Source organism: Lepisosteus platostomus, chromosome 5, assembly GCF_059453375.1.
Source record: "Lepisosteus platostomus isolate fLepPlt1 chromosome 5, fLepPlt1.hap1, whole genome shotgun sequence".
Classification (NCBI taxonomy): domain Eukaryota; kingdom Metazoa; phylum Chordata; class Actinopteri; order Semionotiformes; family Lepisosteidae; genus Lepisosteus; species Lepisosteus platostomus.
The window spans coordinates 67,454,428-67,479,333 of record NC_142615.1 but is presented as its reverse complement, the minus strand read 5'-3'; the positions used below and the strand labels follow the sequence as shown (position 1 = coordinate 67,479,333).

The window sequence follows — 24,906 nt, the reverse complement described above, 5'->3', positions numbered from 1 at the left end:
CGTGTTCCTGCTGGTGGTCGCTGGCGCTTGTGTCTGTGTGTGTGGAGTCTACGTGTTCCTGCTGGGGATCGCTGGTGTCTGTGTGTGTGGAGTCTGCGTGTTCCTGCTGGGGGTCGTACTGGTGTCTGTGTGTGTGGAGTCTGCGTGTTCCTGCTGGGGGTCGCTGGCGCTGGTGTCTGTGTGTGTGGAGTCTGCGTGTTCCAGCAGGGGGTCCCTGGTGCTGGTGTCTGTGTGTGTGGAGTCTGCGTGTTCCTGCTGGGGATCCCCGGTGCTGGTGTCTGTGTGTGTGGAGTCTGCGTGTTGTTGCTGGGGGTCGCTGGTGCTGGTGTCTGTGTGTGTGGAGTCTGCGTGTTCCTGCTGGGGATCGCTGGTGTCTGTGTGTGTGGAGTCTGCGTGTTCCTGCTGGGGGTCACTGGCGCTGGTGTCTGTGTGTGTGGAGTCTGCGTGTTCCTGCTGGTGATTGCTGGCTCTGGTGTCTGTGTGTGTGGAGTCTGCGTGTTCCTGCTAGGGGTCTCTGGTGTCTGTGTGTGTGGAGTCTGCGTGTTCCTGCTGGGGGTCACTGGTGCTGGTGTCTGTGTGTGTGGAGTCTGCGTGTTCCTGCTGGGGGTCGTACTGGTTTCTGTGTGTGTGGAGTCTGCGTGTTCCTGCTGGGGGTCGCTGGTGATGGTGTCTGTGTGCGTGGAGTCTGTCTGTTCCTGCTGGGGGTCGCTGGTGTCTGTGTGTGTGGAGTCTGCGTGTTCCTGCTGTGTGTCACTGGTGCTGGTGTGTGTGTGTGTGGAGTCTGCGTGTTCCTGCTGGGGGTCACTGGTGCTGGTGTGTGTGTGTGTGGAGTCTGTGTGTTCCTGCTGTGGGTCGCTGGTGCTGGTGTCTGTCTGTGTGGAGTCTGCGCGTTCCTGCTAGGTATCGCTTGTGTCTGTGTGTGTGGAGTCTGCGTGTTCCTGCTGGTGGTCGCTGGCGCTGGTGTCTGTGTGTGTGGAGTCTACGTGTTCCTGCTGGGTATCGCTGGTGTCTGTGTGTGTGGAGTCTGCGTGTTCCTGCTGGGGGTCGCTGGCGCTGTTGTCTGTGTGTGTGGAGTCTGCGTGTTCCTGCTGGGTATCGCTGGTGTCTGTGTGTGTGGAGTCTGCGTGTTCCTGCTGGGGGTCGTACTGGTGTCTGTGTGTGTGGAGTCTGCGTGTTCCTGCTGGGGGTCGCTGCTGCCGGTGTCTGTGTGTGTGGAGTCTGCGTGTTCCTGCTGGGGATCCCCGGTGCTGGTGTCTGTGTGTGTGGAGTCTGCGTGTTGTTGCTGGGGGTCTCTGGTGTCTGTGTGTGTGGAGTCTGCGTGTTCCTGCTGGGGGTCGCTGGCGCTGTTGTCTGTGTGTGTGGAGTCTGCGTGTTCCTGCTGGGTATCGCTGGTGTCTGTGTGTGTGGAGTCTGCGTGTTCCTGCTGGGGGTCGTACTGGTGTCTGTGTGTGTGGAGTCTGCGTGTTCCAGCAGGGGGTCCCTGCTGCCGGTGTCTGTGTGTGTGGAGTCTGCGTGTTCCTGCTGGGGATCCCCGGTGCTGGTGTCTGTGTGTGTGGAGTCTGCGTGTTGTTGCTGGGGGTCTCTGGTGTCTGTGTGTGTGGAGTCTGCGTGTTCCTGCTGGTGGTCGCTGGCGCTGGTGTCTGTGTGTGTGGAGTCTGCGTGTTCCAGCAGGGGGTCCCTGCTGCTGGTGTCTGTGTGTGTGGAGTCTGCGTGTTCCTGCTGGGGATCCCCGGTGCTGGTGTCTGTGTGTGTGGAGTCTGCGTGTTGTTGCTGGGGGTCTATGGTGTCTGTGTGTGTGGAGTCTGCGTGTTCCTGCTGGTGGTCGCTGGCGCTGTTGTCTGTGTGTGTGGGGTCTGCGTGTTCCTGCTGGGTATCGCTGGTGTCTGTGTGTGTGGAGTCTGCGTGTTCCTGCTGGGGGTCGTACTGGTGTCTGTGTGTGTGGAGTCTGCGTGTTCCTGCTGGGGGTCGCTGGCGCTGGTGTCTGTGTGTGTGGAGTCTGCGTGTTCCAGCAGGGGGTCCCTGGTGCTGGTGTCTGTGTGTGTGGAGTCTGCGTGTTCCTGCTGGGGATCCCCGGTGCTGGTGTCTGTGTGTGTGGAGTCTGCGTGTTCCTGCTGGGGGTCGCTGGTGCTGGTGTCTGTGTGTGTGGAGTCTATGTGTTCCTGCTGGGGATCCCTGGTGCTGGTGTCTGTGTGTGTGGAGTCTGCGTGTTCCTGCTGGGGATCGCTGGTGTCTGTGTGTGTGGAGTCTGCGTGTTCCTGCTGGGGGTCGCTGGCGCTGGTTGCTGTGTGTGTGGAGTCTGCGTGTTCCTGCTGGGGGTCCCTGGTGCTGGTGTCTGTGTGTGTGGAGTCTGCGTGTTCCTGCTGAGGTTCGCTGGCGCTGGTGTCTGTGTGTGTGGAGTCTGCGTGTTCCTGCTGGGGGTCGCTGGTGCTGGTGTCTGTGTGTGTGGAGTCTGCGTGTTCCTGCTGCGGATCGCTGGTGTGTGTGTGTGTGTGGAGTCTGCGTGTTCCTGCTGGGGGTCGCTGGCGCTGGTTTCTGTGTGTGTGGAGTCTGCGTGTTCCTGCTGGGGGTCCATGGTGCTGGTGTCTGTGTGTGTGGAGTCTGCATGTTCCTGCTGGGGATCGCTGGTGTGTGTGTGTGTGTGGAGTCTGCGTGTTCCTGCTGGTGGTCGCTGGCGCTGGTGTCTGTATGTGTGGAGTCTGTGTGTTCCTTCTGGGGGTCGCTGGTGTCTGTGTGTGTGGAGTCTGCGTGTTCCTGCTGGGGATCGCTGGTGTCTGTGTGTGTGGAGTCTCCGTGTTGTTGCTGGGGGTCGCTGGTGTCTGTGTGTTTGGAGTCTGCGTGTTCCTCCTGTGTGTCACTGGTGCTGGTGTCTGTGTGTGTGGAGTCTGCGTGTTCCTGCTGTGGGTCACTGGTGTCTGTGTGTGTGGAGTCTGCGTCTTCCTGCTGGGGGTCACTGGTGTCTGTGTGTGTGGAGTCTGCGTGTTTCTGCTGGGGGTCTCTGGTGCTGGTGTCTGTGTGTGTGGAGTCTGCGTGTTCCTGCTGTGTGTCACTGGTGCTGGTGTCTGTGTGTGTGGAGTCTGCGTGTTCCTGCTGGGGATTGCTGGTGCTGGTGTCTGCGTGTGTGGAGTCTGTGTGTTCCTGCTGTGGGTCGCTGGTGCTGGTGTGTGTGTGTGTGGAGTCTGCGCGTTCCTGCTAGGGATCGCTGGTGTCTGTGTGTGTGGAGTCTGCGTGTTCCTGCTGGTGGTCGCTGGTGTCTGTGTGTGTGGAGTCTGTCTGTTCCTGCTGGGGGTCGCTGGTGTCTGTGTGTGTGGAGTCTACGTGTTCCTGCTGGGGGTCTCTGGTGTCTGTGTGTGTGGAGTCTGTGTGTTCCTGCTGGGGGGTCCCTGGTGCTGGTGTCTGTGTGTGTGGAGTCTGCGTGTTCCTGCTGGGGATCGCTGGTGTCTGTGTGTGTGGAGTCTGCGCGTTCCTGCTTGGGATCGCTGGTCTGTGTGTGTGTGGAGTCTGCGTGTTACTGCTGGTGGTCGCTGGCGCTGGTGTCTGTATGTGTGGAGTCTGTGTGTTCCTGCTGGGGGTCGCTGGTGTCTGTGTGTGTGGAGTCTGCGTGTTCCTGCTGGGGATCGCTGGTGTCTGTGTGTGTGGAGTCTGCGTGTTGTTGCTGGGGGTCGCTGGTGTCTGTGTGTGTGGAGTCTGCGTGTTGTTGCTGGGGGTCGCTGGTGTCTGTGTGTGTGGAGTCTGCGTGTTCCTGGTGGGGGTCTCTGGTGTCTGTGTGTGTGGAGTCTGCGTGTTGTTGCTGGGGGTCGCTGCCTCTGGTGTCTGTGTGTGTTTAGTCTGCGTGTTCCCGCTGGTGATTGCTGGCTCTGGTGTCTGTGTGTGTGGAGTCTGCGTGTTCCTGCTAGGGGTCTCTGGTGTCTGTGTGTGTGGAGTCTGCGTGTTCCTGCTGGGGGTCACTGGTGCTGGTGTCTGTGTGTGTGGAGTCTGCGTGTTCCTGCTGGGGGTCGTACTGGTTTCTGTGTGTGTGGAGTCTGCGTGTTCCTGCTGGGGGTCGCTGGTGATGGTGTCTGTGTGCGTGGAGTCTGTCTGTTCCTGCTGGGGGTCGCTGGTGCTGGTGTGTGTGTGTGTGTGGAGTCTGTGTGTTCCTGCTGGGGATCGCTGGTGTCTGTGTGTGTGGAGTCTCCGTGTTGTTGCTGGGGGTCGCTGGTGTCTGTGTGTTTGGAGTCTGCGTGTTCCTCCTGTGTGTCACTGGTGCTGGTGTCTGTGTGTGTGGAGTCTGCGTGTTCCTGCTGGGGGTCCCTGGTGCTGGTGTCTGTGTGTGTGGAGTCTGCGTGTTCCTGCTGGGGATCGCTGGTGTCTGTGTGTGTGGAGTCTCCGTGTTGTTGCTGGGGGTCGCTGGTGTCTGTGTGTTTGGAGTCTGCGTGTTCCTCCTGTGTGTCACTGGTGCTGGTGTCTGTGTGTGTGGAGTCTGCGTGTTCCTGCTGGGGGTCACTGGTGTCTGTGTGTGTGGAGTCTGCGTGTTCCTGCTGGGGGTCGCTGGTGATGGTGTCTGTGTGCGTGGAGTCTGTCTGTTCCTGCTGGGGGTCGCTGGTGTCTGTGTGTGTGGAGTCTGCGTGTTCCTGCTGTGTGTCACTGGTGCTGGTGTGTGTGCGTGTGGAGTCTGCGTGTTCCTGCTGGGGGTCACTGGTGCTGGTGTGTGTGTGTGTGGAGTCTGTGTGTTCCTGCTGTGGGTGGCTGGTGCTGGTGTCTGTCTGTGTGGAATCTGCGCGTTCCTGCTAGGTATCGCTTGTGTCTGTGTGTGTGGAGTCTGCGTGTTCCTGCTGGTGGTCGCTGGCGCTGGTGTCTGTGTGTGTGGAGTCTACGTGTTCCTGCTGGGGGTCTCTGGTGTCTGTGTGTGTGGAGTCTGCGTGTTCCTGCTGGTGGTCGCTGGCGCTGTTGTCTGTGTGTGTGGAGTCTGCTTGTTCCTGCTGGGTATCGCTGGTGTCTGTGTGTGTGGAGTCTGCGTGTTCCTGCTGGGGGTCGTACTGGTGTCTGTGTGTGTGGAGTCTGCGTGTTCCTGCTGGGGGTCGCTGGCGCTGGTGTCTGTGTTTGTGGAGTCTGCGTGTTCCTGCTGGGGATCCCCGGTGCTGGTGTCTGTGTGTGTGGAGTCTTTGTGTTCCTGCTGGGGGTCGGTGGTGCTGGTGTCTGTGTGTGTGGAGTCTATGTGTTCCTGCTGGGGATCTCTGGTGTCTGTGTGTGTGGAGTCTGCGTGTTCCTGCTGGGGATCGCTGGTGTCTGTGTGTATGGAGTCTGTGTGTTCTTGCTGGGGGTCGTACTGGTGTCTGTGTGTGTGGAGTCTGCGTGTTCCTGCTGAGGTTCGCTGGCGCTGGTGTCTGTGTGTGTGGAGTCTGCGTGTTCCTGCTGGGGGTCGCTGGTGCTGGTGTCTGTGTGTGTGGAGTCTGCGTGTTCCTGCTGGGGATCGCTGGTGTGTGTGTGTGTGTGGAGTCTGCGTGTTCCTGCTGGTGGTCGCTGGCGCTGGTGTCTGTATGTGTGGAGTCTGTGTGTTCCTGCTGGGGGTCGCTGGCGCTGGTTTCTGTGTGTGTGGAGTCTGCGTGTTCCTGCTGGGGGTCCCTGGTGCTGGTGTCTGTGTGTGTGGAGTCTGCATGTTCCTGCTGGGGATCGCTGGTGTGTGTGTGTGTGGAGTCTGCGTGTTCCTGCTGGTGGTCGCTGGCGCTGGTGTCTGTATGTGTGGAGTCTGTGTGTTCCTGCTGGGGGTCGCTGGTGTCTGTGTGTGTGGAGTCTGCGTGTTCCTGCTGGGGGTCGCTGGTGCTGGTGTCTGTGTGTGTGGAGTCTGTGTGTTCCTGCTGGGGGTCGTACTGGTGTCTGTGTGTGTGGAGTCTGCGTGTTCCTGCTGGGGGTCGCTGGTGCTGGTGTCTGTGTGTGTGGAGTCTATGTGTTCCTGCTGGGGGTCCCTGGTGTCTGTGTGTGTGGAGTCTGCGTGTTCCTGCTGGGGGTCCCTGGTGCTGGTGTCTGTGTGTGTGGAGTCTGCGTGTTCCTGCTGGGGATCGCTGGTGTCTGTGTGTGTGGAGTCTCCGTGTTGTTGCTGGGGGTCGCTGGTGTCTGTGTGTTTGGAGTCTGCGTGTTCCTCCTGTGTGTCACTGGTGCTGGTGTCTGTGTGTGTGGAGTCTGCGTGTTCCTGCTGGGGGTCACTGGTGTCTGTGTGTGTGGAGTCTGCGTGTTGTTGCTGGGGGTCGCTGGTGTCTGTGTGTGTGGAGTCTGCGTGTTCCTGCTGGGGGTCACTGGTGTCTGTGTGTGTGGAGTCTGCGTGTTGTTGCTGGGGGTCGCTGGTGTCTGTGTGTTTGGAGTCTGCGTGTTCCTGCCGTGTGTCACTGGTGCTGGTGTCTGTGTGTGTGGAGTCTGCGTCTTCCTGCTGGGGGTCACTGGTGTCTGTGTGTGTGGAGTCTGCGTGTTCCTGCTGGGGGTCTCTGGTGCTGGTGTGTGTGTGTGTGTGGAGTCTGTGTGTTCCTGCTGTGGATCGCTGGTGCTGGTGTCTGTGTGTGTGGAGTCTGCGTGTTCCTGCTGGGGGTCGCTGGTGTCTGTGTGTGTGGAGTCTGCGTGTTGTTGCTGGGGGTCGCTGGTGTCTGTGTGTTTGGAGTCTGCGTGTTCCTGCTGTGTGTCACTGGTGCTGGTGTCTGTGTGTGTGGAGTCTGCGTCTTCCTGCTGGGGGTCACTGGTGTCTGTGTGTGTGGAGTCTGCGTGTTCCTGCTGGGGGTCTCTGGTGCTGGTGTGTGTGTGTGTGTGGAGTCTGTGTGTTCCTGCTGTGGATCGCTGGTGCTGGTGTCTGTGTGTGTGGAGTCTGCGTGTTCCTGCTGTGTGTCACTGGTGCTGGTGTCTGTGTGTGTGGAGTCTGCGTGTTCCTGCTGGGGATTGCTGGTGCTGGTGTCTGCGTGTGTGGAGTCTGTGTGTTCCTGCTGGGGGTCACTGGTGCTGGTGTCTGTGTGTGTGGAGTCTGCGTGTTCCTGCTGTGGGGTCCCTGGTGCTGGTGTCTGTGTGTGTGGAGTCTGCGTGTTCCTGCTGGGGATCGCTGGTGTCTGTGTGTGTGGAGTCTGCGTGTTCCTGCTGGGGGTCGCTGGCGCTGGTGTCTGTGTGTGTTGAGTCTACGTGTTCCTGCTGGGGGTCGCTGGTACTGGTGTCTGTGTATGTGGAGTCTGCGTGTTCCTGCTGGGGGTCGCTTGTGTTTGTGTGTGTGGAGTCTGTGTGTTCCTTCTGGGGGTCGCTGGTTTCTGTGTGTGTGGAGTCTGTGTGTTCCTGCTGGGGGTCGCTGGTGTCTGTGTGTGTGGAGTCTGCGTGTTCCTGCTGTGGGTCGCTGGTGCTGGTGTCTGTGTGTGTGGAGTCTGCGTGTTCCTGCTGGGGGTCGCTGGCGCTGGTGTCTGTGTGTGTGGAGTCTGCGTGTTTCTGCTGGGGGTCCCTGGTGCTGGTGTCTGTGTGTGTGGAGTCTGCGTGTTCCTGCTGGGGGTCGCTGGCGCTGGTGTCTGTGTGTGTGGAGTCTGTGTGTTCCTGCTGGGGGTCGCTGGTGCTGGTGTCTGTGTGTGTGGAGTCTATGTGTTCCTGCTGGGGGTCTCTGGTGTCTGTGTGTGTGGAGTCTGCGTGTTCCTGCTGGGTGTCGCTGGCGCTGGTGTCTGTGTGTGTGGAGTCTGTGTGTTCTTGCTGGGGGTCGCTGGTGCTGGTGTCTGTGTGTGTGGAGTCTACGTGTTCCTGCTGGGGGTCGTACTGGTGTCTGTGTGTGTGGAGTCTGTGTGTTCATGCTGGGGGTCGCTGTTGTCTGTGTGTGTGCAGTCTGCGTGTTCCTGCTGGGGGTCGCTGATGCTGGTGTCTGTGTGTGTGGAGTCTATGTGTTCCTGCTGGGGGTCTCTGGTGTCTGTGTGTGTGGAGTCTGCGTGTTCCTGCTGGGGGTCGCTGGCGCTGGTGTCTGTGTGTGGGGAGTCTGTGTGTTCTTGCTGGGGGTCGCTGGTGCTGGTGTCTGTGTGTGTGGAGTCTACGTGTTCCTGCTGGGGGTCGTACTGGTGTCTGTGTGTGTGGAGTCTGCGTGTTCCTGCTGGGGGTCGCTGGTGCTGGTGTCTGTGTGTGAGGAGTCTTTGTGTTCCTGCTGGGGGTCGCTGGTGCTTTTGTCTGTGTGTGTGGAGTCTGCATGTTCCTGCTGGGGGTCGCTGGCGCTGGTGTCTGTGTGTGTGGAGTCTGCGTGTTGTTGCTGGGGGTCGCTGGCGCTGGTGTCTGTGTGTGTGGAGTCTGTGTGTTCCTGCTGGGGGTCCCTTGTGCTGGTGTCTGTGTGTGTGGAGTCTGCGTGTTGTTGCTGGGGGTCGCTGGCGCTGGTGTCTGTGTGTGTGGAGTCTGTGTGTTCCTGCTGGGCGTCGCTGGTGCTGGTGTCTGTGCGTTTGGAGTCTGCGTGTTCCTGCTGGGGGTCGTACTGGTGTCTGTGTGTGTGGAGTCTGCGTGTTCCTGCTGGGGGTCGCTGGTGCTGGTTTCTGTGTGTGAGGAGTCTTTGTGTTCCTGCTGGGGGTCGCTGGTGCTTTTGTCTGTGTGTGTGGAGTCTGCGTGTTCATGCTGGGGGTCGCTGGTGCTGGTGTCTATGTGTGTGGAGTCTGCGTGTTCCTGCTGGGGGTCCCTGGTGCTGGTGTCTGTGTGTGTGGAGTCTGCATGTTCCTGCTGGGGGTCGCTGGCGCTGGTGTCTGTGTGTGTGGAGTCTGCGTGTTGTTGCTGGGGGTCGCTGGCGCTGGTGTCTGTGTGTTCCTGCTGGGGGTCCCTTGTGCTGGTGTCTGTGTGTGTGGAGTCTGCGTGTTGTTGCTGGGGGTCGCTGGCGCTGGTGTCTGTGTGTGTGGAGTCTGTGTGTTCCTGCTGGGGGTCGCTGGTGCTGGTGTCTGTGCGTTTGGAGTCTGCGTGTTCCTGCTGGGGATCGCTGGTGTCTGTGTGTGTGGAGTCTGTGTGTTCTTGCTGGGGGTCGCTGGTGCTGGTGTCTGTGTGTGTGGAGACTGCGTGTTCCTGCTGGGGGTCGTACTGGTGTCTGTGTGTGTGGAGTCTGCGTGTTCCTGCTGGGGGTCGCTGGTGCTGGTGTCTGTGTGTGAGGAGTCTTTGTGTTCCTGCTGGGGGTCGCTGGTGCTTTTGTCTGTGTGTGTGGAGTCTGCGTGTTCATGCTGGGGGTCGCTGGTGCTGGTGTCTATGTGTGTGGAGTCTGCGTGTTCCTGCTGGGGGTCCCTGGTGCTGGTGTCTGTGTGTGTGGAGTCTGCATGTTCCTGCTGGGGGTCGCTGGCGCTGGTGTCTGTGTGTGTGGAGTCTGTGTGTTCCTGCTGGGGGTCGCTGGTGTCTGTGTGTGTGGAGTCTGCGTGTTGTTGCTGGGGGTCGGTGGTGTCTGTGTGTGTGGAGTCTGCATGTTCCTGCTGTGTGTCACTGATGCTGGTGTCTGTGTGTGTGGAGTCTGCGTGTTCCTGCTGGGGCTCGCTGGTGTCTGTGTGTGTGGAGTCTGTGTGTTCCTGCTGTGGGTCGCTGGTGCTGGTGCCTGTGTGTGTGGAGTCTACGTGTTCCTGCTGGGGGTCGCTGGCGCTGGTGTCTGTGTGTGTGCAGTCTGCGTGTTCCTGCTGGGGGGTCCCTGGTGCTGGTGTCTTGTGGTGAAGTCTGCGCGTTCCTGCTGGGGATCGCTGGTGTCTGTGTGTGTGGAGTCTGCGTGTTCCTGCTGGGGGTCGCCGGCGCTGGTGTCTGTGTGTGTGGAGTCTCTGTGTTCCTGCTGGGGGTCGCTGGTGCTGGTGTCTGTGTGTGTCTTTAATCTTTTCCTCCTGTGATTCTGCTGGTTCCCACTGATCTGAGGAGACGGCGATTCCATATTGAAAACACCCGTTTTTTAAAAACTGTATGCAGAAATTCTTTAAAAAAAGAGCATGTTCTGGGGGCTGAAAACAAGTTTTTTCATACATCCGCGAATAACAGACCCCCCACCACCACTGTATAATATATAGATAGCAGTTCCCCGTTATCCCCAGATCTAGCCTTCTGGTTTGGAAATGGAATACTCTCATATAAATTTCTACACTCTACAATACCGACATCGTGACCGACGCCACATTCTCCCTGTTCGTCCACGCCGGCCACGCCTCTCTCAGCCACCAGGGGGCGCCGTGAACCCGGCTCGGCCGAACGAGAGGCGCTCGGACCGTGTCTCTTCAACGTGTGGCCTGCTTTAATGACACCCTCGGGTGTTCTTGGTCCCCTCGTAGAAAACAGAGACACGCCTGGGCGTGGACTGAATCAGCAGGCCTGCCCGCTTGAAAAACGCGTCGCTCTTGGACGAGGCCTGCGCCATGCGTCGGCACGGTCTGAAAGAGGCAGATCTCCTTTTCCAAACGGAAGACTTGCCAAGCAGCACCTATCTAGTCTTTATCGGGCTCATTTAATCTCATTTTTCCATTTTAAGACGCGTCGAATACGCGGCCCCCATACCACGGTCCAGCGAGCGCTAATACTCGAGTGGACACAGAGCTACAATGGAATTCTATACCGCTCTATAGGAATGCCTGCTACGAACGCAAGTGACCAATTGTATTTCAAAAAACGCATCTCCAACAAATAGAGAGGTAGGAGAATGTGCGTGATTTTGGAACAGCGCTAATGTGGTGAGCACAGGAATGCACAGAAATGCGTGCTTGGAACGCTGGCAGTCTTGTGAGCACGGGAAAGCGTGATAGAGAACAGAAAAATATTTAAGGACTGTTCTAGGTTAATTTGAGAAACATACACCGAGCGTCTCTCTGTGTGTCGCTCCCAGGAGCATGAAATAAAAACTTATGTTACCTTCCGAGACGGACTCTGGTAACGGGGAAAAACGTTAACGGTACCTGCTAAAGCAGGTAAGCCCCATGCTATTTGGGATTTACCGTTTTCTAAACAGCCGACACGTATTATGTGTGGAGAAAAAGCTGCTCAACAGCTCGACCTACTGCCCCCTCCAAAAGACACAGTCACTCGCAGAATTATTGAATAATAATAATAAGTGCTTACACTTCTATAGCGCTTTTCTGGACACTCCACTCGAAGCGCTTTCCAGGTCCTGGGGATCCCACTACCGCCACCAGTGTGCAGCTCTTTACAGGTCCTGGGGATCCCACTACCGCCACCAGTGTGCAGCTCTTTACAGGTCATGGGGATCCCACTATCACCACCAGTGTGCAGCCCCACCTGGATGATGCTCCAGTCCTCTCCCCACACACCAGCTCTCAGTGGGGAGGAGAGCAGAGGGATGGAGCCAGTTCAGAGAGGGGGGTTATTAGGAGGCCATGATGGGTAAGGGCCAATGGGAAATTTGGCCAGAGACACTGGGGTAACACCCCTACTCTTCTCGAGAGACACCCTGGGATTTTTTAACGAAATGGCGGATGATGTCAAAAAGTACGCCGACAGAGTGCATTAAGATGCGCAGCTGCTTTTCACTGCAATGAGACGAGTCTGTAGATGTTGTCGATTTGGCCAGTTTGCTCGTTTACGTTAAGATACGAGTTTGAGGACATGTCCCATGAGGAATTCCTGTTCTGTAAGCTGCTACCAACAGAAACTACAGCAGAGCACGTATTTCAGCTTCTGGATGAATGTATCCAGGAGGAAAACTTGCCAGTTTTCATAAACAAGTACTTCTGATGTGGTCACTTATGTATAAACATAACTTTTCCCCACATAGATTTACTATCTGGAACAACAAATATATAAAAATTAGAAATAAAACCTTATTTTTTGAAAACTGGGTCAAGAATTATATGATTTGGATTAAACAATTAATCAAGGCTGATGATGAAATATATAGTTACACCGAGTTTATTAATAGATACAATATTTCTATTACTTTGGATCAGTATTTTGCTGTAATTAATACGATGCCTGGGGAAATATTACCTCTTTTAAGGGGTTGTAATAGTAGTCCTTTAGAAACATTGGAAGAATTTACAGCTCATATTAACATACAACGAAAGGTTATTGTGAGTTGTGGATGTAATAACCAATTTTTGAGATCCCTGCTAAAAAATGATAATTTACTTGCGACTACAATATATTGGAATTCCGCATTTGGAAAGCGCATTGATTGGAGAAAAATTTGGATGATGCCCAATAAATATTGTATAACCAATAAAATTAAGGAGGTTTCATACAAAATAATTCATCGAATTTACCCAGTTAAAACTCTTGTTACCCAACGATTTAAAATTAATATAGATGACAAATGTGTTTTTTGTGACAATAGCCCTGAAACTATTCAGCATTTGTTTTGGTTATGTCCCAGGGTAAAAATGTTCTGGACTGAGTTGCAGAATTATATAAAAGAAATGACGAATATTGATATTTGTTTTGTTGAAAAAGATATTATGTTAAGTTTCAGCCCCAGTGAAAACAATATAAACATTTCTTTTGTAATAAATTTAATTATTATATTGGCACGTTATCACATACATAAAATGAAGTGGTCTGGGAGGTACCCTGTGTTTGAGCATTTTAAAATGGAAGTAAAGGGGTATTTGCAGACTATTTCAAAATGCAAAAATATGAAAGCGGTGCGGACATTATTTTTACTTAATTTGTTTAATCTTTTTTCATAACTTGAATTGATGTAGTAGTATGTACCCCTGACGATATTTTTGTTTGGAATTGTTATATGTACTCTTGTTTGTATTGTAATGTTTGTTCTTTTGTTAAGCATAAATAAAAAAAAAGTATCCAGGAGGAACTACAGCAGAGCACGTATTTCAGCTTCCGGATGAATGTTTTTTTTTAAATTTTTATTAAACATATAGAATTTACAGATACAAATATAACAAGAGGATCAGAATCATGTACAAGAGAAAAAAAACGCAGCAGAAAAAAGCATTTAACTACCAGAGGTAATTAAGTAATTATGTGATCAAATTGTATATTTTACACGTATCATATTTTCCTTGCTTTAATATTTCTCAATTATTTATAAAATGTAGTTTCAATATGCACGTTTTTCTTTTAACAACATTTCGAGTACCTCTGGCATTCATGAAAAAGACATACACAAAAGCAAATAACTAACTCTAAGTGTCTAAACTATTGAGTTTTTCGGAACTACAGCAGAGCACGTATTTCAGCTTCCGGATGAATGTTTTTTTTAAAATTTTTATTAAACATATAGAATTTACAGATACAAATATAACAAGAGGATCAGAATCATGTACAAGAGAAAAAAACGCAGCAGAAAAAAGCATTTAACTACCAGAGGTAATTAAGTAATTATGTGATCAAATTGTATATTTTACACGTATCATATTTTCCTTGCTTTAATATTTCTCAATTATTTATAAAATGTAGTTTCAATATGCACGTTTTTCTTTTAACAACATTTCGAGTACCTCTGGCATTCATGAAAAAGACATACACAAAAGCAAATAACTAACTCTAAGACTGTCTAAACTATTGAGTTTTTCGGAACTACAGCAGAGCACGTATTTCAGCTTCCGGATGAATGCATCGCAGAGAATGGCGTGGACTGGATAAAACGGGTCGGAGATTGTACCGACGGGGCCAGAGCGATGACAGGCCGTCAAGAAACATGCCTGACGTTTTCAAATCTGTTGGACTCTGTTGTGCGTTGTATCAGGGCTGGACTAACGAGGGCACATTCTGCTTCGCTCAACTAAACAGGCTCACCCCTCTCACTGAAAGGGTGCTTTGGCATCGCTTGCTTTTAATTGATGTTGTTCCTGTTGTCATTCCGCGGAGCGCTTTGAGAAACCACGTTTCAAGGCGCTGTATCAAATCCAGTTGTTAGTATTATTAAACGTGTGTGCGCGCACGTCATTGGGAATTTCTGGCGGTCCTGTGAGAGAATGACGTGTAGGTGGTACTCGGATGCTGTGGTTGGATCAGGGGTGGTACTTAGTCCAAAAGTTTGAGAACTCCTGTCGGTGCCACATTGTCAGCATGAGATTTGGAAAGTTAACATCCCCTCTCTTTGCGTCCCCCGCAAGTTTTATTAAACATTAAACATTATTAAACCTGAATGAGACGAGCAAAAGAGAAACAGCACCCGAAGATAAACTCACCCCCGCCCCCCCAGTAACAGGCTGAAACCCGGGCACCAGCTGCTCCGCCGTGCGCGCAGGGGAATGCGGTCCCGTGGGGCGACCACGACCCTCCACCTTGGTTCCGCCTGCGGAAACCCGAGAGAAGCCCGGTGTCTCTTCCAGCGGGACCGAGGCCGAACCCGGTCGCCAATAACGCGGAGAGTCAGGACAGTCCCAGCGATGGAACTGGTTGCCAAACTGTGTTTTGCCAAAGCGGAAAAATTGTGTATTTTCTGTTCTCATGCAGGCGAATTCATTTTTTTTTTTTTACTGCGGTCATTGGTTCAGTGGTGATTCAGTGGTTGTGACTTCAATTTCTCTTCTGGTGTTTTTTTTTAATTATTATTTTTTGCCGCCAATGAACTTCGAGAACCGGCCAACGAATGCCTAACAATCCTAAACGGGAACCAGGATTTTAGGAGCACTGGATACTGCGGCAGGCGCTACAAGAGTGCATTTCAAGCCGGGGGGAGATTAAGATGTACACACTACCATGTAAAACCTCCAATTTTTAATGACAAAATACACCATTTCCACGTTACGTGCAGCTCCGCGTTCTGCGATACATCGTGAACGAGCAGAATTGTGAAAACCTCTCTTTTAATCCCCTCAGAGATGTTGCACAGACAACCACGAAGCCAGGGTATCAGCTTGTTCCCCCCTCCCACCCCTCTCTGTGTACAGTAGAGCCTCCTGTCCTGACTGGAGGAGCTCACCCAGCTGTGTCTGGAGAGAAGCCAGGGTATCGGCTTGTTCCCCCCTCCCACCCCTCTCTGTGTACAGTAGAGTCTCCTGTCCTGACTGGAAGAGCTCACCCAGCTGTGTCTGGAGAGACACCAGGATATCGGCTTCAAGAACAGGGCTGGGCGGCTTGTTCCCCTCTCCCACCCCCCTCTGTGTACAGTAGCCTGTCTAAGAGCTGCGCACCTCTGCTTTGTCCTTTACGACAGCCGAGAAGCGGACGAGCTTGATCTCCGCGGACCGATACTTGTTGTCGTCCCACATGTACTCGGGGGAGAGCAGCCTGCTGGGCTTGTGGCGGAGCAGGTACTTGTTCAGGTGGCTCTCCTCCTGCCAGGCCGCCTCGATGCCGTTCCGCCGGTCGGCCTCCAGGTTCTCCTCGCAGGCGCGGACCAGCCCGAACACGCTCTCCACCAGCCCCCCGAACACGGCCGCTTGGTAGTAGAAGTCGCCCTGGCCGCGGGGGACGTGGGCGGTGGAGGCCTCCCGGCGCTCGTAGGGGAACTGGTCACGGTCCACGTCGTAGAACCAGGAGTGCAGCGCCGCCACCAGCTCGCCCAGCACCTCCGCGCCCACGCGGTTCTGGAAGCGCATGTCCACGTCCAGGCAGAACAGGTACCGGGCCTCCCGGCGGATCCGCTCCTCGATGGTCTCCCGGATGATCTCCATCCGCCGCAGGGAGATCTCCTGCCAGCGGCCGAACTTGGGCACCCGGATGGCGGTGAGACGTCTCCCGGGCGCCAGGTCCACCAGCGGCACCTCGCCCGGCTGGTCGGTGAAGACGTAGTAGTGCATCCTGAACCCCACCAGGTAGTGCTTCTCCGCCGACTCCAGGAACCCCCTCAGGAAACGGATATACCTGGGAAAGAGCAGAAAGAGAGAGCTCGGGAACGGCGCTGTTGAACCAGGGGCATTCAGCAGTTCGGTCATATTCTAACAGAGGCGACACAAAGCCAACTTTGGCTTGGAGTCGCCCAGGCAGAGGAAATAACCGCACAGGTTGCAGATTGACTTTGCTGCAAGCACCCCGAAAAGGTCCTAACCGCAACACCAACTCAGATTGGTTGAGGGTCAACACCGCGCCAGTTGGACACCAGCCAATGGGGGATTGGGGAGCACAAGGGAGGAGGAGTGGGCCTCAGGCACAGCGAGGGCTGTGATCATGGAGGACGGTGCCCAGTACAGACGGACACCGTGTGCTCGCATCCGAGAGGCCTGGGGAGTGGGACCCAGGGACAGCGAGGGCTGTGATCATGGAGGACGGTGCCCAGTACAGACGGACACCGTGTGCTCGCATCCGAGAGGCCTGGGGAGTGGGACCCAGGGACAGCGAGGGCTGTGATCGTGGAGGATGGTGCCCAGTACAGACGGACACCGTGTGCTCGTATCCGAGAGGCCTGGGGAGTGGGACCCAGGGACAGCGAGGGCTGTGATCATGGAGGATGGTGCCAAGTACAGACGGACACCGTGTGCTCGTATCCGAGAGGCCTGGGGAGTGGGACCCAGGGACAGCGAGGGCTGTGATCGTGGAGGATGGTGCCCAGTACAGACGGACACCGTGTGCTCGTATCCGAGAGGCCTGGGGAGTGGGACCCAGGGACAGCGAGGGCTGTGATCATGGAGGACGGTGCCCAGTACAGACGGACACCGTGTGCTCGCATCCGAGAGGCCTGGGGAGTGGGACCCAGGGACAGCGAGGGCTGTGATCGTGGAGGATGGTGCCCAGTACAGACGGACACCGTGTGCTCGTATCCGAGAGGCCTGGGGAGTGGGACCCAGGGACAGCGAGGGCTGTGATCGTGGAGGACGGTGCCCAGTACAGACGGACACCGTGTGCTCGTATCCGAGAGGCCTGGGGAGTGGGACCCAGGGACAGCGAGGGCTGTGATCGTGGAGGACGGTGCCCAGTACAGACGGACACCGTGTGCTCGCATCCGAGAGGCCTGGGGAGTGGGACCCAGGGACAGCGAGGGCTGTGATTGTGGAGGATGGTGCCCAGTACAGACGGACACCGTGTGCTCGTATCCGAGAGGCCTGGGGAGTGGGACCCAGGGACAGCGAGGGCTGTGATCGTGGAGGATGGTGCCCAGTACAGACGGACACCGTGTGCTCGTATCCGAGAGGCCTGGGGAGTGGGACCCAGGGACAGCGAGGGCTGTGATCGTGGAGGACAGTGCCCCAGTACAGACGGACACCGTGTGCTCATATCCGAGAGGCCTGGGGAGTGGGACCCAGGGATAGCGAGGGCTGTGAACGGCCAAACAGATGAGTGAATATACAGGGACATACTCTGGCATTAAGGCACCTGGCAGAGCAGATGACCACACTGGTTGCAGACCCACATTGCCACAAGCGCCCCCCAAACACGGCCCCAAAACACCAGTCAAGCAGCTGAGAGAGAGCCTGATGCTTGAGAGCTTCTGCGTGTTCCCGTTTGTGCGGCAGGAAAGAAAAACCCGACTGACTTGCCGACGGCGAACACCGTGGTCGCTACGGTGATGTTCAGGGGCTTGTAGATGCCGTCGAGGATCGAGGGGTCAAAGGTCCCTTCCCAGACGATGGGCGCCAACCAGGGGGTGACGGTCAGGACGTCTCTCCTCCTGGGACAGGAGAGAGGCGGTCACAGGTCTGGACGGACCAGCGCTTGTAAGTGGTGCATTGGGGTAATGGGTTAGGAGGTTTTTAGGGCGGAGCGGCGGCTCTGTGTCTCAGGATCTGCGCCTGTGGCTGGAATGTTGCCGGTTCAAATCCCGCGGCCGGCAGAGGAATCCTACTCCGTTGGGCCCCTGAGCGAGGCCCTGAACCCCAGCTGCTCCAGGGGCGCTGTACAATGGCCGACCCTGCGCTCTGACCCCCATGCTTCTCTCCCTGTCTGTGTGTCTCCTGGAGAGCAAGCTGGGGTCTGCGAAAGACACATTCCTCATGCCAGAAACTGTACATGGCCAATAAAGTGATCTTTAAATTAATATTTCCCCAACATGTCTCACCTCCTGGGACAGGATCACCTCCCATCAGATTTCTACCACTGTGAGTCCCTGAGGAAGCTCTCTGTGGTCAGAGACATGCTAGTGTTTCCACGTGTCCACTAGGTGGCGCAAATTGTGTCCTCCCGGTTGCTCACTCTGTCACTTTCTGAATCATTCCCGAAACAACCCCATTACGTCACTTCCCGAAACACCCCATTACATCAGATCCTGATGTACAACACAATTTATGATGTCACTTTCTTAATCCCATGATGTCACTTCCTGGAACACCCAGCTACACATCTGACTCCCTTCAGTAATTCACTGACAACACAGCAGCTTAGTCCTCAGAAACTTAATTGACAGAACGGGTGGGACCCAGTATAAGCAGAGAGGGGGGGCGGGGGGATACTCACACAGGTGCAAGGACTTTGGGCTGCCCGTCCCCTGACCTGGAAGAAAGAAGGTTTTGCGTTCAGACTGACAGGACCCCATTGGTCAGTCCCAGACACCTTAATTCTGCGCAGGGTGTCTGTAACTCAGAGTAAAACCAATAATCACACATTAATTTAAGAGTTTTGGCCTCAAACTCTATATTATGCACACGCCAACTAGAAGAATTAAAAGAGAGAAATTACCTGTATTTCAAAACGAGACTGGAAGCCAATATGGAGACACCAGGACAGGTGTTATTTTGAGGCAGATTATATCACTGCTCCAGAGTTCATTTGAGAGACTTTTTTCCCATGACCGCTATTCTGAGATATGTCCTTGGCATTATTGCTAATTAAAACACTATTAATTGAGAGCCAGCTGCCCGGCCGTGTTGTTGAAGCCAATATCCTGGTGTCTCTCCAGACACAGCTGGGTGAGCTCCTCCAGTCAGGACAGGAGGCTCTACTGTACACAGAGAGGGGCGGGAGGGGGGAACAAGCCGATAACCTGGTGTCTCTCCAGACACAGCTGGGTGAGCTCCCCCAGTCAGGATAGGAGGCTCTACTGTACACAGAGAGGGGTGGGAGGGGGGAACAAGCCGATACCCTGGCTTCTCTCCAGACACAGCTGGGTGAGCTCCTCCAGTCCGGACAGGAGGCTCTACTGTACACAGAGAGGGGCGGGAGGGGGGAACAAGCCGATACCCTGGTGTCTCTCCAGACACAGCTGGGTGAGCTCCTCCAGTCAGGACAGGAGGCTCTACTGTACACAGAGAGGGGCGGGAGAGGGGAACAAGCCGATACCCTGGCTTCTCTCAAGACACAGCTGGGTGAGCTCCTCCAGTCCGGACAGGAGGCTCTACTGTACACAGAGAGGGGCGGGAGGGGGGAGCAGGCTGCTCAGCCACGTGGTTGAAGCCGAGACAGAGGTGCCCTAGCCAGGACAGAGGATGGTTCCTGAGGCCCGCAGGGTGTCGAACTCACCTGGGAGACAAGGTGAGGTGGAAGAGTAGGAGCCTCCAGACCGCCCTGTCAGGGGAAGAAGGCGAGAGTCAGCTGTGACTGAAGAGCTCGGGGACACCGGCGCCTGTCCACCCCGTCCCATCGGTCCGCTGGGGGCCACTGACGAGTCGAACCAGGGAGCGGTGCCGTCAAGACAAACTCTGGTGATGAGAGCAGGGCTGTCGAATCCTGGGTCTGGACAGACCCGGTCCAGTTCGTACAGCCCTGGTCCCTAGAGAGACCCGGTCCAGTCAGTACAGCCCTGGTCCCTAGAGAGAACCAGTCCAGTCAGTACAGCCCTGGTTCTGGACATTTCTGGTCCAGTTCACACAGCCCTGGTCCCTAGAGAGACCCGGTCCAGTCAGTACAGCCCTCGTCCCTAGAGAGACCCGATCCAGTCAGTACAGCCCTGGTTCTGGACATTTCTGGTCCAGTTCATACAGACCTGGTCCCTAGAGAGACCCGGTCCAGTCAGTACAGTCCTGGGTCTGGACAGACCTGGTCCAGTTAGCACAGCCCTGGTTCTGGACAAACCTTGTGCAATCAGTACAACCCTAGTTCTGGAGAGACCCGGTCCAGTTAGCATATCTCTGGTTCGCGAGGAGCATGCAAACTCCGCATGGACAGCACCCCGCGGCCCAGCCCGAGCGCTGACCCGCGCTGCAGGAGAGATGACTCACCCGAGCACCAGCACGACTCCCACTAACGCCAAGAGGACCACCTTCAGGGCTCCCAGTCTCCCTGGGGGGAAACAGAAGAGCAGATTGATCAGGGCAGCTGGCTTTAGTGTGACAGGGTCAGGGGTCAGGGGTCAGGGGGTCAGGGGTCCGGGGTCGAGGGAGGTTGCTGTGTTGAACTGGATCTGCTTGTGTCTGACTGGCAGGCAGAGCTGGAGACCTCTGGGAGCAAGGAGGCTGCCTCATCCGACCTCTAACTCCAGCCCTAAGACAACCTGAGAAAAGGAGCTTACTTGCTTTACGCAGAGAGTTGTGGGAGTGTGGAGCGGGCTGTGCACTGGTCGCACATTTCGCGTGGCAAGCAGAGAACACTGCTTTACACCACGGGTTTAATAAGAATCATAATTCCTTGATTAATAAAGCACTTTTCTGGACTCTCCACTCAGAGCTCTATACAGGTCCTGGGGATCCAACTACCACCACCAGTGTGCAGCTCTTTACAGGTCCTGGGGATCCCACTACCGCCACCAGTGTGCAGCTGTTGACAGGTCCTGGGGATCCCACTAGCCCCACCAGTGTGCAGCTCTTTACAGGTCCTGGGGATCCCACGAGCGCCACCAGTGTGCAGCCCCACCTGCTTCGGCAGAAACAAATGTTACTGCACTGTGCAGCTCCTATACTGCAGCGTCTGTGGCTTGTACACCTTATCTGACTACGTGGCATGAGCCTCTTCTCCAGATCCACCTCAACACATGTGGCTTTAGCAGAGCTGGATTCAAGCACAGTTGAATCTGCTCGGTCTCATGTTGTTACACCTGAAAATAGTGCTCCTGGTACAGATCAGTGTTTTCTGCTGCTCAGGGTCTTGTAATTGGATCAATTACGGTCAGTGTAAAAGACTTAGCAGCAGGTCTATTTTAACAACGGTAGCTCTGGCTAAAGATAAAACCACGTCAAGAGCCTCTCAGACTCGTGTTTTAACACCTGAACACAATGCTCCTGTATAGATCAGAGCTGGTTGGTTTTTTGATTCCACGAGGGACGTTGATTCCAGCAGACCGCCCCCTCAGACGCCCACCGCTGTTGTCGCTCAGTAAAGAGGAAGGAAAAGCGCTATATAAGTATAAGCAATTATTATTATTATTATAAATGCTGCCTGAATGTCACTCAACTGCCTTAAATTCCACTGCGGCCGTGTTTCGCAAGAAGGCTGTGGGAACAGGGCTGACATCTGACACTCAGGAATGTGGAACCTGTTATCAGCACAGATCAGCCCCAGGGCAGAAATACCAGCTTTGTTTTTAACGACAGCTCCTCACTGCTCAGCCATCCGGATGCCGCCGACAGTGGAGGTGGGATACAGCTCAAACTCAGACGTGTAGAGTGAAAGACTGTCCAGCGAGGCCTCATTTACAATATTGTCTACGCGTGTGAAAGGAACTGAGTCTCTTTAGTGTGAAGTGAGTGCCCCAACACTGACAGGCTGGAGGAACGGAGTCTCTGTAGTCTGGAGGGAGTGTCCCACAAAAATGGGCCTGTCACTCCACAGCGCAGAATTCTGCAGAACAGAGAACATGTATAGATGCAAACCTGCTGAGAAGCTTGTAACACCCCCCCCCCCACCCCTCTCTGTGTACAGTAGAGCCTCCTGTCCTGACTGGAGGAGCTCACCCAGCTGTGTCTGGAGAGAAGCCAGGGTCTCGGCTTGTTCCCCCCTCCCACCCCTCTCTGTGTACAGCAGAACCTCCTGTCCTGACTGGAGGAGCTCACCCAGCTGTGTCTGGAGAGAAGCCAGGGTATCAGCTTGTTCCCCCCTCCCGCCCCTCTCTGTGTACAGTAGAGCCTCCTGTCCTGACTGGAGGAGCTCACCCAGCTGTGTCTGGAGAGAAGCCAGGGTCTCGGCTTGTTCCCCCCTCCCACCCCTCTCTGTATACAGCAGAACCTCCTGTCCTGACTGGAGGAGCTCACCCAGCTGTGTCTGGAGAGAAGCCAGGGTATCAGCTTGTTCCCCCCTCCCACCCCTCTCTGTGTACAGTAGAGCCTCCTGTCCTGACTGGAGGAGCTCACCCAGCTGTGTCTGGAGAGAAGCCAGGGTATCAGCTTGTTCCCCCCTCCCGCCCCTCTCTGTGTACAGTAGAGCCTCCTGTCCTGACTGGAGGAGCTCACCCAGCTGTGTCTGGAGAGAAGCCAGGGTATCAGCTTGTTCCCCCCTCCCACCCCTCTCTGTGTACAGTAGAGCCTCCTGTCCTGACTGGAGGAGCTCACCCAGCTGTGTCTGGAGAGAAGCCAGGGTATCAGCTTGTTCCCCCCTCCCACCCCTCTCTGCGTACAGCTGCCCCCCCTTGTTTATTACAAGAGAAACGCACAGGAGATAATGTTCTCCAGCAGAAGCAGAGCACAGGGGCCAGTAATAACCAGAACCCATCATTAAGGATCGCTATGAACACACCAACTGCTTCCTAACCCCTGTGGGGGTCACAGGGGGAGCCAGACCCCCCCGGTCTATAATAGAACCCAGGACCCGGGTTTGTTGTCAGGGCGGACAACGAGGGACGTCATGACGTGCAAGTGCGCGTCTGTTCGAGCCCAGCGATGTACCCCACCCTGTCCCGGGGTGTACCCCACCCTGTCTTGTTCGTACCCGTTGCCTACCGGGACAAACTCCGGCTGCCCCCCGTAACTGGATGGATGGGGAAACTTAAAAACAGCGGCCATTTCTGGTCACGTCTCCCACGCGTGTCCCCATGATCTCTCCGGACCCCCCCCTCCCCCCACCCGCGTCTCCCCCGAGCATTTTCTCTGCTCGGATCTGAAATCTGGTTTGTTTGGGTTTTGTTTTTTTTTCAGTTTAAGTCGCCAGCAGCCCCGAGATCCCCCGTCACCCGCGACCACGGACACGATCTCGCCCCACCCGCGACGAACAGGTTACCAGATCGAGACCTGGGGGGGGGGCAGCTCGGAATCGCCTGAGCCTAGTCACACATCGCCGCGATTCAAAACGAAACAAAACAAAACATATGATGTCTGTTATTAACGCCTTTTTTCCCCCTACGCTGAAAGTCTCTTTCCCGGCCGGTTTCTAGCGCGTCTGTCCCCTCGGTGTCTCAAGGCGGGCGGATTTGAAACCACAGGACCTACCGCTGCAGCGACCACGCTTCAGGTCTCTCATCCTGCATCGGCGCTCTTCCACAGGGGGGGCGGCGCCGGATTTCTGTCCGGAAAGTAAACTCCAGGGAGAGAGAAGGAGGAGAACAACACAACACAACGTGGGCTACGAAACGGACCAGTTAAAGGTTTCTTCCGTGCTGGAAAGAGACAGGAGGAACACACACTGTTGCGGCCCCACGACACGACGTCTAACCGGCTGAGCAGGGCGAACACAACCTGTTTTTCACCATCCCTCCTGCCCGCGGGCGAAATAAAAGCTGCTGAGCTAAATCAGGAAAGCGGTAACTACTGGGACTGCTCAGTGTTCCCCAGGCTGGGACAGGAGAGCACACACTGGATTATTATTATTGAGAGACAGGCTCACTGTCTGTTCCTCAGGCTGGGACAGGAGATCACACACTGTATTATTATTATTGAGAGACAGGCTCACTGTTCCTCAGGCTGGGACAGGAGATCACACACTGTATTATTATTATTGAGAGACGGGCTCACTGTCTGTTCCTCAGGCTGGGACAGGAGATCACACACTGGATTATTATTATTGAGAGACAGGCTCACTGTCTGTTCATCAGGCTGGGACAGGAGATCATACACTGGATTATTATTATTGAGAGACAGGCTCACTGTCTGTTCCTCAGGCTGTGACAGGAGATCACACACTGTATTATTATTATTGAGAGACAGGCTCACTGTGTGTTCCTCAGGCTGGGACAGGAGATCACACACTGTATTATTATTATTGAGAGACAGGCTCACTGTCTGTTCCTCAGGCTGGGACAGGAGATCACACACTGGATTATTATTATTGAGAGACAGGCTCACTGTCTGTTCCTCAGACTGGGACAGGAGATCACACACTGTATTATTATTATTGAGAGACAGGCTCACTGTCTGTTCCTCAGGCTCGTACAGGAGATCACACACTGTATTATTATTATTGAGAGACAGGCTCACTGTCTGTTCCTCAGCCTAGTACAGGAGATCACACACTGTATAATTATTATTGAGAGAAAGGCTCACTGTCTGTTCCCCAGGCTGGGACAGCAGATCACACACTGTATTATTATTATTGAGAGACAGGCTCACTGTCTGTTCCTCAGGCTGGGACAGGAGATCACACACTGTATTATTATTATTGAGGGACAGGCTCACTGTCTGTTCCTCAGGCTGGGACAGGAGATCACACACTGTATTTTTATTGAGAGACAGGCTCACTGTCTATTCCTCAGACTGGGACAGGAGATCACACACTGTATTATTATAATTGAGAGACGGGGTCACTGTCTGTTCCTCAGGCTGGGACAGGAGATCACACACTGTATTATTATTATTGAGAGACAGGCTCACTGTCTGTTCCCCAGGCTGGGACAGGAGATCACACGCTGGATTATTATTATTGAGAGACAGGCTCACTGTCTGTTCCCCAGGCTGGGACAGGAGGTCACACGCTGTATTATTATTATTGAGAGACAGGCTCACTGTTCCTCAGGCTGGGACAGGAGATCACACACTGTATTATTATTATTGAGAGACGGGCTCACTGTCTGTTCCTCAGGCTGTGACAGGAGATCACACACTGTATTATTATTATTGAGAGACAGGCTCACTGTCTGTTCCTCAGGCTGGGACAGGAGATCACACACTGGATTATTATTATTGAGAGACAGGCTCACTGTCTGTTCCTCAGGCTGGGACAGGAGATCACACGCTGGATTATTATTATTGAGAGACAGGCTCACTGTCTGTTCCTCAGGCTGGGACAGGAGATCACACGCTGGATTATTATTATTGAGAGACAGGCTCACTGTCTGTTCCTCAGGCTGGGACAGGAGATCAC

General features: G+C 54.7%; 1 protein-coding gene across 2 annotated transcripts; it reads right to left on the bottom strand.

Moving 5' to 3' along the window:
* Nucleotides 1–14,577: 14,577 nt before the first annotated feature.
* LOC148671841 (globoside alpha-1,3-N-acetylgalactosaminyltransferase 1-like) lies at nt 14,578–23,460 on the bottom strand. 2 transcript variants are annotated; one of them, XM_088632805.1, is made up of 6 exons: nt 23,040–23,444; nt 19,905–19,965; nt 19,207–19,251; nt 18,205–18,240; nt 17,288–17,422; nt 14,578–15,681 (listed from the first exon to the last, which is right to left on the bottom strand). In XM_088632805.1, the coding sequence occupies exons 1-6, from the start codon at nt 23,068–23,070 to the stop codon at nt 14,994–14,996; spliced, it is 996 nt and encodes a 331-aa protein (XP_088488931.1). In that variant the 5' UTR covers nt 23,071–23,444; the 3' UTR covers nt 14,578–14,993. The 2 variants fall into 2 exon arrangements, with proteins under 2 accessions (XP_088488931.1, XP_088488932.1); XM_088632806.1 differs by lacking the exon at nt 17,288–17,422 and having other exon boundaries at nt 23,040–23,460.
* Between the last annotated feature and the right edge of the window lie 1,446 nt (nt 23,461–24,906).

Bases quoted from the DNA above. Each gene is read 5' to 3' on its own strand.
- LOC148671841 (XM_088632805.1), bottom strand. From the start codon at position 23,070: ATGAGAGACCTGAAGCGTGGTCGCTGCAGCG. The intron at 19,252-19,904 runs GTGAGTCATCTC...TTCCCCTGACAG, and splicing joins GGAGTCGTGCTGGTGCTCGG to GGCGGTCTGGAGGCTCCTAC. The intron at 15,682-17,287 runs GTCAGTCGGGTT...GCTCTTTCCCAG, and splicing joins ACGGTGTTCGCCGTCGGCAA to GTATATCCGTTTCCTGAGGG.